Source organism: Polyodon spathula, chromosome 12 (assembly GCF_017654505.1).
Source record: "Polyodon spathula isolate WHYD16114869_AA chromosome 12, ASM1765450v1, whole genome shotgun sequence".
NCBI classification, from domain to species: domain Eukaryota; kingdom Metazoa; phylum Chordata; class Actinopteri; order Acipenseriformes; family Polyodontidae; genus Polyodon; species Polyodon spathula.
Window position 1 is genome coordinate 3,646,452 of NC_054545.1, and position 13,354 is coordinate 3,659,805.

General features: G+C 36.2%; 1 protein-coding gene across 1 annotated transcript in view; it reads left to right on the plus strand.

Annotated features, from left to right (window-relative positions):
* Positions 1 to 7,811: 7,811 nt before the first annotated feature.
* LOC121323778 (uridine diphosphate glucose pyrophosphatase NUDT14-like) overlaps positions 7,812 to 13,354 on the plus strand; it is a 34,777-nt gene continuing 29,234 nt past the window's right edge. Inside the window, exon 1 of the mRNA XM_041264981.1 lies at positions 7,812 to 7,963. Coding sequence (XP_041120915.1) covers positions 7,883 to 7,963 — 81 coding nt within the window. The 5' untranslated portion in view covers positions 7,812 to 7,882. The remainder of the gene's footprint in view (positions 7,964 to 13,354) is intronic.

A 13,354-nucleotide genomic window follows, 5' to 3' on the forward strand; every position in this document is an offset into this window, starting at 1 on the left:
TCAAGGCCTGTGCTGGTCCACTGTGAATTACATCATGCAGATATTCTAGGACTTCTGTGACCAATGGTCAGTAACAAATTGCATTACACTAGTGTCTGAACACTAAAGACCAAGTCAGCATGCTTATTATCACCATGGTCAAATGGCCCTGGAGACATATCAAAAACCTCAGGGAGAGAAAAAAAAAAAATACAGGGAAAATACATAATAATAAAAAATGTGGGTTAAATATACATTGCAACAATAAAAGGTTATATGACTGGTAATAATAATAATAATAATAATAATAATAATAATAATAATAATAATAATACAAGCAAACTGCACTGCACCTCAGTGTTGAGGTGTCTATTTCTAACTTTTCTGGCCCAAATTCTCGAATAGCCCTGTGAACTGCAAATTAATTATTCAGCTGCAATCATCACTATTCATACTGAAATACAAATTACATTGCATTGCACTACCCCAACCAAATGCAGTATTTATGTTTTTACAGAAAACTGTATCCCTGGGCATATTTTATATTTATGTCGGTCAGTTAAATAAAAATAAAAAAGTGATTTTTACTTCCTAATTAATTATCAAATCATTGTGTATAATTTCATATTTTTTGTTATAGAATTTTTGCTGTAAGTATATTCACTAAGCATTTACTCAAGTATTGTATTTTTTTTTACAGGGAAAAACAAACTATTAACGTTACAATTCTAGCAGAAAATAAATACAAAGATGTACATCAGTTTTTTGCATTTAGAAATAAAGTGGAGCAAACACAGCACAGGAGTAAAGTGTAGTGAATTTGTCCCATATACCCGTTTACAGTAGCCACTTGCAAGCCAGGTTAGCTTAGGTCTTTTTTTTGTAGTGTAAATGCAGCTGTCCTCAGTCCAGCCCAAGTCCAGCTGTCCTAAAAGAGGTCTGCTCCTTTGGTGTGTTTTTTGCTCTACTGTGAATGTAGTGGTCCTTGAGACGGCTCACGTTTCCACATACATTCCTGGGAAATTCCCCCATTGCCATCGTAAAACAAACACAGACAACAGCAACAGGAAGTTTGGTTTGTTGCTCAGACAACAGAACCCCCCAAAAAATATCAAACCATATTTGTCTCTAATAAAACAAATACTAATTACAGAGACAATCTGTTTACAATTTAAAACTAAACTAGACATTCTGTATGTATTTTATTCCTAATAATTAGCAAGCATATTTTATTTGATCTTTTTAAAACAACTAATACAATTCAAGTGTCTTTTCCTGTGATCACGGAGCATCTGCCATCTAATTAGAGTTGCAATGATTATCATGCTTGCATTTGAATATGAATTACTATCAACATCTGCTTGTGGACAGATCAGTGGAGAACCTTGAGGAATGCTTGCAGAGTGCCGATAGAATCTGCTTGCAGAGTGCCTCTGTTTGAATGAAGACCTAAGCAGCATGCAGTCTTGTAGATCAGAGGCCATCATTTCCACAGTGTAGGAGTTTACATTACCTAATTAAGCAGGAACGTTAACAAACATGCTCGCACAGTTAATACAGTGTCCTGAAAAATAAGTTGTCTTCTCTGACTCAGTGAAGGCATGAAGAAGTTAAAATATCATCCTGGTGGGTATGTTTTAGTAGCAGTAAGTGAACCGATCCCTGCAACATCATTCAAACTTTTAAAAGTGAAAACATTGCAAATTAATTTGCGTAGAATAACAGAGAGGAAAAAAAAAACCACACACAATAAAAAAAAAAAACATCATACTGGTAAAAACAGAAAATCTCATAGTGCAACATTGTAAAACTGTAAAACTATGTAGGAAATGTCTTTCACTACTTCCACATACATTTGCTACAATTTTTCTCGTTCAGAAGTTACAAAACTGCAAGCCACTTTTTCTTTAAAAATGTATTTCGCTGTTCTGTCTGAACAAATCCCACCAAATAAAAAGGACAATTACCTTGCATGCTTTATTATTTAACAACTAGGCAACTATGTTCTATTATCCTGCACAGCTTACTCACTGTCACAGTAAACACCATACCAATAAAATGCAAGGACAAAAAATGCAAACTTAAAGCAATAACTGTGCAAAGATTTCATGCATGCTTGCTACAGGAAATGCAAGGTTTATGATTGGATGATGCACGTTTCCTAAAAAGAACTTGGAGGAACGTAAAAAAATAAATTGTGCATGATATGCATGAAATCCTGCCTTATCCTTACGTCATCCTTACAGAGTTCCTGCTTTATCCTTTTAAGCATTGTATGCACTTGCATGCCTTGCCTGATCTTAGCGTGATCCCTGCTTTTTTTATGGGAAGCCACAAGCCACTATACGTGACCTCTATCGCCTTTATCCCTCCAGGCTGTTATAAAATCTTACAGATGCATATCCTTACTTGCATTAATCTAGAAAAGTAGGTACATTATTTTAATGTACTCAGTGGGACGGTCACCTAAATTCTATTGACGTAAAGAAATTTTGGGGCTGTGGAAGCTTTTCCATTAAGAAAAAAAAATGTATGTACCACTTGGATTTTAGTCCAATTAAGGAATTTTATTTGCACCCTTTAAAAGATGGTTCAATATTTGGAGTATTGATTACCGGGGTCTGGGAAGAGTCATAGCTGTGGGAAAGGTCAATGGAAATGTGTTACAGAAACATGTATAATAACTACTAAATAAAATTATAGGATAGTGTAGCAAAAAACAAATACAAATCTGCATAAAAATGAGCTTAATCAACTAATGCCAAACATAGCATGGACTTCTTAACTATGATTTGAGACCACTACTAATATTATGCTGCACAATGCAAACACAGTTGCAGTTAAAGATAAATGCGTTTAAAAGGTAAGATATTCAACACCAGTCTGGGAATGGGAACACTCTTCTGTCAGACAGCATACCGTATCTACAGAGCTTTGCAAAGTCCTTATAGAAACGTAAGGTGTTTATTAGATGCAAAGCAGGCAGAGAGTCATTTCAACTCGATGTGTGACCTGGTGCACTTAATGACTAATAAGTTACTGAGTAAACAGTGTTAAACAAACGTACACTCATGCCGAAGTCGCCCATGTTTGAAGCCCGCCGGACAGCCGATTAGAAGTAGGTGTATTCAGTAAACAGCCCTGCACACAGGTATGTAAATTGCGGTAAACTGCAAAGGTTGGCGGGAAGGTGCGGCTGCAGTGGCAGGGGGACGGGATCATGTCTAGCGCCAGACGTGCGCGGGAAAACATGCCAGAAGTGAGGTGAGCTGCGCTCTGTGTTAAAAGAAAGCACGCACATGCCTGGCGGGGCTACGGCGGATGTTAAGCGAGGGAGACGGAGAAGAAAGCTAAGCGAAAAGATTAACTTATAGCGCGCTGGTGTAGTCTTTTTGAGTTTCATTCACATGACATTTGAGCTGTGCTGTGTTGTTACTAACTGTGCAGAAACGTATGGAAATTTCTTAACCGTGCAAACAGTGCTCAGAATTCAAAATGATTCAGGATACCACTGCATGTACTCTAATATTAATTACAACAGTGCAAGCTACATAAAAAGCATATATATATATATATATATATATAGTATATATATATATATATATATATATATATATATATATATATATATATATATTCCATCAATCCAAAATATATTACTGTGGCAGAGTGGATCTCTCCCTAGAATAAATGTGTTAGGTATTGGCAAGGATCAAGGATCAAGTTAATTTCTGTTCCTGCCAGAGAAATCTGGTGGTGTGGCCACAGGTATAATTATTTTGAATTAAAGTTAATTGTCACATGCCTGTAGCAGATATTTAAAACAGGATCAAATGTTTGTTTGGGTGCAGTCTCCAGTTTGTGTGAAGAGAGAGGCTATCACTGTGAACAGTTTGTGTGGGTTTTATTTTATTTTTTAAAAATTTTTAAAAGGTAGCGTAAATCAGGCTATACATATAGCATCAATAAAATTTTATCTTTGGGTAAATAACTGGTATAGACCCGAACCCTGAACCACTATTTATTTATTTATTTTTTTAGCATAGTGAGCTTCTATAAATAACATTAAACCAGTATGAACTGTGGCCTGGATTGGCTGATAACAGAGAGTAGTTTACTTTTCAGATAAGATCTAGATAACTAAAGGGTAAGTAAGACTAAAGGAAAAGGAACACTTCCAGATAAGAAAACACTAGGTTCAAAGGTACAAAACCAGCGTGCAGTTTGTTTATATAGGGGCATGTGACATACTGAAAAAGCAAGTCGTTTATGGTCATGCAACTATAAGATGTGTGTGCGGCTACCACTATTCCCACCCAAGACCAAGACAGTCAACATAGATGCTTACCCTGGTAAAGTCGCAGTTTGCCGTAATGTCTTAGTTTTTTCCCCCAATGGTTTAACGTTAACTGCATACATGTATAGCAATTTTACAAAAACAAAAAACAAAAAAATTCTATAAACTGAATATACAGGGATTAGACAAAAATGAGAAACATTTGCAGTATGTAGTACACACTGTAGCGTCAACGGTTGCTTGTCATATGAATGCTTATCTATGTAGCAGGTTGTCTTAATAATAATCTTTATTTTTATATAGCACCTTTCATAGTGGACCACCATCACAAAGTGCTTTACAAGATACAAGAAGAGGGTGAACTATGCATCAGCTGCAGAGTCACTTACAACAACAACTCACCCGAAAGACGGAGCACAAGGAGGTTAAGTGACTTGCTCAGGGTCACACAATGAGGTAGTGGCTGAGCTGGGATTTGAACCAGGGACCTCCTGGTTGCAAGGCTGTTTCTTTAACCACAAGACCTATAAATTCAGGATTGTTGATTCTTTGGACTGTAATGATTTCACTGAAGATTTCTTCTCTGAGTTTGGGTGTTGCTTCAGCGTTTTCTCATTTATTATTCAAAGCCGTTACTTCCTTTGTTTTGTTTTTTTCTGTTAATTTGGCAGTGGTGCAAAGACTTTGTGATAAACAATGCATTCCAAAACATTGCAGTTCAAAGGAATGTGTTATCAGATGTATTTCAAACCTTTTCATTATTATATGGCCACAGTTTACTACACATGATCATGTTAAACTGAACTCACAGTCTCGCTGTGAAATTGTTTAAAAACAAGGCAAAACTTTATAACTTACGAGCTCTTGTGAATTCTACATAATTATAGAGTGCTATAGGTCTACCGAGTGCAATTGTTACTTTCCCCTAAAGGCATGAACAAATAAATAAAGGGATATGCGCGACTCAGTTCAGACTCAGTTCAGTTATTGCTAGTGGCATTTTTAGCAAAATGTTTGTCTTGATTTTATTTCCATTTTTTGTGACTAAATGCAAAATACTATAGTGCCATGTAATAACAGGTTCATGATTTTTCCCAGTTACACCTTGTGAGGCTAGTTAAATTCAAGGTAGTCTCACAGAGTATAATAACATACTCCAGAAGTACAGATACTGTACCAATGTCACAGCTTCAAAAGATGCCAACACATTGATCATGCTAGAACAGAAGCTGTTGTGCTTTTAAACGATTAGTTTGTTTGTTTAAACCTTATACTGGAGAGTCTAAAATCGACAGCTTGGACTGGGTGATCAGAATTAGGGGATGTGTAGATGGAACAAACACGTCCTAAACGAGACGAGTTCCCAATCATTTCAAACAGGGATTTGGATGACCGACATGGTTAAGGAATCAAAGGTAAAGAAGGAGTACTTTAATGCCATGTGCTGGAATGTGGGTAAACGTGTACAAATATAAACATGCTTTAAAAACAATGTTCTATATTTTTCTACTTGGCTAATTCCTGCTTGTATTTGAGTGAAGATAGTGTTTGGCTATTTAGAAGAACTTGGAAATGAAAGGGAAGTGATTCACCATGCTCATTCAAATCAGGGTGTGCTTTGAGCAGAGTGCCAGTTTTGATGCTGCAGTGTGCTGTTTGATGAGATTTAGCTAAAACAGCTAATTACATTTCCTTCCTGACAGATGCCCAGTTTAACATGTCCAGACGGGAATGGCATGGCTTCCGATGTGCACTGTGTGCCACTAACCGTTTCCAGTCACTTTGAATGTTAATTTGCTATAGGTGCTATAAGCTGTGTTCATTGGCTTATATGCTGTCCTAGTTTTTTTGTATTATAACGTCTGTGTCAAAAAATTACAGCTTAACAGACTTTATGATATAGCTCATTGTTTCAGTAATTCAACCAAAATATGTGCATGTATTACAAAGGCCAGTCTTTAAAAGGCACTAAATATGAATATTGCCATTAATCCATTACCATTATGTAAGTCTCACATTTTCTTGTTTGAAAGACGCACCATGCTTAACATGGAGCCTATGTGATTCAAAACATTTAAATGTTTGCAGCTGTAATGGGCAGTGCTGTGTGATACACTGCCGTTACAGATTCTGTCCTGTCCCCTGAGATAGATATGAGGTTAAAAACTCTAAAACCACGAATGCAGACTGGCCCGGCTCTTTTGCACAGTGGTTAAGACGTTGGCTTGCGGTACGCAAGGTTGCCGGTTTTTGCCCTGCCTCTGCCCTGTCACACAGCTATGACAGTAAAAGGTAATGTCTTATTCTCAGGCTGAAGAACTATCATTTGAAGTGTACATTATGGATTTTAACGTTGTTTTATATTTGTTCTAATGGGTGTGCACAGCCCACAGTGCCCCGGGTGTCTAATGCTTATGTAGGAGGTGTGCATCTTAAAGGCAAATCCAAACTTTCTGTATTCTCTTCTGCATGATGCACCAACTCACTGACAACAAACACATTTAGAGAATGAACTGCCAAGTCTATTCACATAGGAGCTTGCTACCACTGTGCCTCTTTATTGCTTCCTGCCCTGAACCTTTCCTCCAGAGACATGTCTTACTGATAAGTACTTCATGTTCTGGATAGATAAAAACATCAGGTGCCAGCCCTTTGGATTAGGAGGCAAGGCCCAGGAAGAGCACGTATTGTTCTTCTTCCAGGCTTTTGGATGCTTTCGTTCTATACTCACATCATCTGTCACCTCCTCTGTTCTGCTTTTTTAAGATTTAAGACCACACTAAATTATAATATTGTAACTGACAACCTCACTCTTATCAGTGAGGTGCCCTTCTGAATGTACGCCCACAGTAAGAGTGTTTGTGTATGCAAGCTGCAGTTCTTGCTTGCTGTTCAGATCCCCAGAATGCCTGTACCTCTGAAGTGATGCAATAGGTAAACAGCTACTGTAAATGGAAACTTCCCACTTTTTTTGTGTAGTACATCCCAATACACATATGTAGACAATACTCGACTGTAATATTGTAGTGTTTAAACCTTAACGAAAAAGAAGCATGCGCAATATTGATGAGTTATTTGTTTACTTTGTGTACTAAGTATAATATTTAATATATATTCTTTGTAACATGTTGTATATGTTAACCTAGAAGTGCAGTATGTAGAGATGTGTTATAATAATAATAATAATAATAATAATAATAATAATAATAATAATAATAATAATAATAATAATGTATTTGTGTTGCTTAATTTTGTTAAACTGCATACCATCATTTACCAATATAAAAGAAAAATACAGGATGGGATGTTTTCCTTTTACCAGCAATGTTATAATAATTGTAAAGGTTCTTTATTTATATCATACAGAACAAACCGTCGAAAAAAATCTTTTGGGAAGCAGATAAGAAAACGAGAAGCTGGTTTGCTTTAACAAAGCAAGTTCCAAATGCGCGAATCAGATACTCTTATACATCGGTGACTAACAGTATGGATAGACGCTTTGCGGTTTGTATTTTGTCCCATATGGTGACCCATAGATGCGCTCTTATCCTATTTCCCTGCTGTTTTTTGTCTGAAATACCGGTTGTGCACAAACCTTTACAAATAATGGATCAGATTAGTAACATCCAGGTTGTTCCTTGCAGCAGCTCCAATTACCTGAAACCGTTCAGGGTCCACTACAGCCAGGTGAGTCAATATAAGCTCACTTGAAGTGATCCAGTCATTGTCCGTGATCATCTGTGTGAACCGAGCATCGTTACAGCATGCACCCAACCCCCGATAATACCTAATTAGAAACTACCCATGATTGCATTCATAATGATCAAAATTAATGTAACGTCGTTCATCTACCATCACTGCTTATTTTATACACACGGTCCCCCTTACCATAACGTGACTTGGTGGCAGCAATATGTCGGAATGCAGGTTCACAGTACATTTCGGGTGTACCAACAATATTTACACAAGCTTTATTGTATTGCAAATGCAACGGCTATTTAAATCCAAAAATTGGATTCCTTTGATATATACATTCTAAAGATTCCACATACTGTAGACTATTATTTATTTATTTATTTATAACACTGTAAATGTAAAACTCACAATTAAAGTGAGTCTTTGGACTTGTATATGGGTACTGAATGGATTAAGGAGGCATAGCATATTAAAAACAGAAAGTCATGTCGGTTCATTTATATACCTGCAATTCTGAAATGTATTATATATATAAATTAGTATCCCATATTCTTTTACAGCCTGCAGTACAGCATTTACTCTGCATCCTTCTTCATCCATGCTGTAAACCATTTCTGTGACTGGCTTGCTTTATTTTGTTCCAAAAAAATAGGGACAACTGAATCAAGTGCACTTAAAAAAACAGCCAGATGCAGCCCTGTAATTTTTGAGTTATCTTAAAGATGGGATTGCTGCAGCTTTACTGACGATCTCGTAATGCCTCTATGCACACGCAGCACAACGCATGCAAAGCGGCTTTAGCCAGCCGGAACAGGTTCTGGAGTTCAGCATGGGAGCAGATTAGAATAACAAGCATCTGTCTGTAGCAGTGGTTTCTAAAAATCATTCCTCATAAGCTTCACAATTAGACTGCAGGGAAATTGTAAGAATCTTGCTTATAACATAACAGCTGAACACCTGTCTTGATCTCTCTAATGAGAACTACTGAGACATAATTCACTGTTAAATGTGTATTATTATTTTAATGATTATTATTATACTAAGACACACCTACAGCAAATTAATTCTGAGATATGTCTATTTAAAAAAAAAAAAAAAAAAAAAAAAAAAACATGCCAAAGGTTTTTAAAATCAATCAATCAGTGGCTAGTACAATATGTTAAATACTGTAATACCTAAGACGTTCAAGCACATGCTTTTATTGTTGTAAGTAGTTGTCAGGACAGTATTTGTTTTAGGTAATGCATTGATGCTATCTCAGCACAAGATCATGCTTTACCAGTCAAGCTTGCTCCTCTTCATTTTGCTAAACAATGGTTTCATTAATTACAGTCTACATTCAAGGCCCTTTCCTTCAGCTAGAATTGGAAGCATCACACTACATAGGAAAGGAACAGTGTTGTCCATGTATAATTATAATTGATTTATACATATTTTAAATGTATTTTAATACGGGTCAAAGCTTTTACTATCAAATTGCAGCTTCAGATTTGTCAGAAAGTGTCAAAACTTCCACAAGGCACTATCAGTGGCATACTGAACATTGCTACAGTGCAAAATCAGTCAATACATTGTATAATGTGTAGTCAGTAGTCATTAAAAAAAAACAAAAAAAAAAAACCAGTGGCTATGCAGTAAATCCATTGGAAGATCTCTGTGATTAACATAGAAGTGTGTCAGTTGTTTAAGGTTGTTTACTATTGTTTTAGAATTCTTTGAATTGTATAAAGACACCTGTTGCTAAGCAGCTTTATTAGCCACAGTATATAGGTCTCAAGCTGAAGAAAAACAAAAAACAGCAATGGATCATAATGCCATGCAATATATTAATACCAAATCTTACACAATGTCACTTATAAGGTACTGCTCCAGATAATAATTATATTCATACAGTATTTATTGTGTTAAAATGAATAACATATTTAATAGTGCTGGGACGAGCACAGGATTTTCCTATTCCTATATTCACTCATAATTTTCAATATTCATTGGGATATTCGTTCGTTTTCAAAAAGTAATAAAAGCCATTATATTGCTCAGAACACAGGCTGAGACAGCATAGCAGCAGGGGCAGGGGGCGTGGCCCCTGTGTGTGTGTGTGCCTTTATTTTACAGCAAGATGTTACAATATGTATCACGTTGAAGTAGAAAAATATCCCAGGAGTAAAGAGTACGTTGTGTAAGCCTTACTTTACCCCAGTGAATTAACTACAAAACAAAGGATGCCAAACAGCAGTTCAAGTTAAACATTTTTTTGTTTATTCCCAAAATAAATAGTACATAAAATTGACAGCGCATTTTATTTATTTTTCACTTCATTTCATTCCTCGCCAGTGCTGTTTCTTCACAGTAAACAGTAGTCATAGACATGCTTTCATAAAGTAATAACAAGTTTACTTGTTTTTATAGCTGAACAAGCAAACGAAAACTGAAATGTAATGTTAAACACTTCAAATAAAACAAACGTGGAAATGGCATTGTAAAATTAACGGGAAAAAACTCACTGTTTTGGTTCTCATTTACTACATTCCACATAACAGAAAGTCGCATCAAAAAATGTATAATATATAAAATCTATATAATATCACTACATAATATTTGCAACATGTTGGGCACTTTAAGGAAGGCATTTCAGAATGACGTGCTTACCTTTTTTTCTGCCCCTTGAGATTTTGACCCAGGTGGCCTTCCAGATCACTATGTGTGTGCGTGCATAATCTAGTTTGTTTAGTTTTTACTGTTCAAGACTTTTAAATAGAGGCTCAAGAGTTGCTGTGTTGATCCCATGTTTTTTTTTTTATATTAATCTCACATCACACAGAGCTCTTTATCATTTGCCATTTTTGAAACTGTCACGCAACTTCTGGTGAGGTGGTAAATACAAACATCTGATTTTTGTATCCAAATACATGTAAAAAAATATTTGTTTAGATATTTGTCCCAGCACTAATATTTAATCACATACAAAGCTTTGCAAAGTTTTGTTTTTGCAGCCTTTGATATTCACTCCCCTTCTTCGTGCTGGTTGCCCTGTTATGGTAAGCACCATCAAAAAAAAACAAAATAAACAGGTGTCCTTCACCTCCTATGTAAGTAGTACACCTAGTCTGATGACGTCAGCATGAGGTGGGAGATGATGCACACTCCTCCCAGCCTTAAAACTGATTCACTTTGTTTAGATCTTTTTGAAAGTAAAAAGTTTGTAAAAATAATTTAATTCATTAGCACCTGCCTATGAACCAGTACATCAATTAATTACATGATTCACCCTACTGAACAAAAAAAAGACGACTTATTAGGCAGCACTCCCAGCACAAAGTTTGACGCCTCTGTCCTTTCCTGCCGTGTGCCCCATGGGGTTAAAAGCAAATGTCTTTGGGCTTTGTAGATTCCAAGGATCCCAAGCTATTTGTGACTTGGGAAAATGTATCGCAGGCTGTGGCAGGGCAGAAGCCCTGCACACGAAGAGTGTGTTTTGTGTGTATATACTGTTAATAGTATTGTGTAAAAATTGGTTTATTGTAAATAATGAATGAAGTACCTTATGCCACTGGAATGAACCTACCTGCTGATTAGGATTCCACACCTGGCAATCACACACAGCAGGCAGGCTCTCCCAGGAGCGTCAGGTACTTAATTAATTACAATAAATACACACTATCTGCGCTAAACATTTACACATAAAAACCCCCTTCTTCATGTGCAGGGCTGTGCTCTGCCACACGGGGAAACTTCCCAATCCAGGCATGGATAGCAGCTTGGTCTGTTGGGCCTCTTGTGGAGCTACCTTCAGATATTGAGGGTTTGGTCACACATGAGAAATGTCCAATTAGGCCTAGCTGTATTATGTAAATATGCATTTGTGAATGAGCTACAACAACTCCTGTCCTGACAGGTTAACTTCATTGTAAACCATCCTACAAATGCAAACAATCTTAAAGACAACAAACAGTTATTACGCATAGCCTAACTTAGTAAACACTCTTAATGGTCTTTAAAATTGATAGTTCACTAGCCAAAGGAATTACACGTACCATACTACTAGATCCTGTTATATATGTATATATATATATATATATATATATATATATATATATATATATATATATATATATATATATATATATATATATATATATATATATATAATTGAATATATATATATTTAACTTCCCGTGAGCAAAAAAAATTTGAATCATTGTTTGGAATTTTCAAATTGAACCACCTAGAGACTAACTTCTGCCTTTACTTAAACAAAGCCATGTACTCCATAAAGCTGCTTATTATCCTTGCTTTGATAATTACTGTGTTGACTTTACCTACTGAGACATTCACTGGTCTGTCTATTCACAGGGCTTGACATTTGTTGACGCTCACAAACGTAATTATATATATCTTTTTTTTTTTTACGTGTTTCACAGAACGTCAATTGCTGTCTTTTCAAGAGTTGCTTAAAGAAACTTGTCTGAATAGAAGTGTCATTTATAGGGTTATTGTTGTCGGTAATCTGATTAATGATACATATGAAATATAGGTTTTCCAGTTCAGAACAGTTTTTGAAAAGAAAACGTACAGTAAATGTTTAGTCTTGGTCTTTTCATCGGCCAAGGAATGCCCCAGTTGTAATTGAATGATAAAAGACATTTGTGCATTCTTCCACCTACTCTCATTTTGAGGGCTTTGATAGGGGTGCGGCACACATACTGTTTACTTACCTATTCCAACAAAAATATGTTGGTGATTCGCCTCATGCTGTATGCTATAAATCAAACTAATCAAATAAAAGTGGATTTACCTTCATTGTTCGAACCTCTTAAACTCTCTGTTTTCTTTTTTTTACCATTTTCTTTATATAAGTACGCCCTGTAATGGGTGCTTTCATGAATATCCTAGATTATACTGCTATCAAAAAGACTACAACCTATCATAATTTGTGTTGAAGATGAAAAATGGATACATTAAATGGCAGCTATCCTTGCTCCCTCCCCCCCCCCCCCCCCCCCCCCCTTTTACATATGAAATCCGCTTTGTGACAAAACAAGGATAACGGATGGTAGATACATTTGTAAGGGTGCTGAGTGATGCAGGGGATGCTTTGTTTTTGTTCACAATGTGTAAATTTTTTAAAGGCTACTAAATAGGACATGTTTGTGGCCCTGAAAGTAATGAAGGCTTAGCTGCTGGCAACGTAACCAAACCTGCATGTTTGTGGTCCGAAATGTCTGTGAATGTGCCGTGCACAAGCAATCGAAATCAGTGTTTACAGTGCTGTAGAAGTACTGATTGTATTATTTAATTAAGAAACAGAAAACTGTCCAATTGCTCCTCTATTGACTTAGGAAATTGTTCATTCCTGATTGGTTAACACCACTGATCACAACA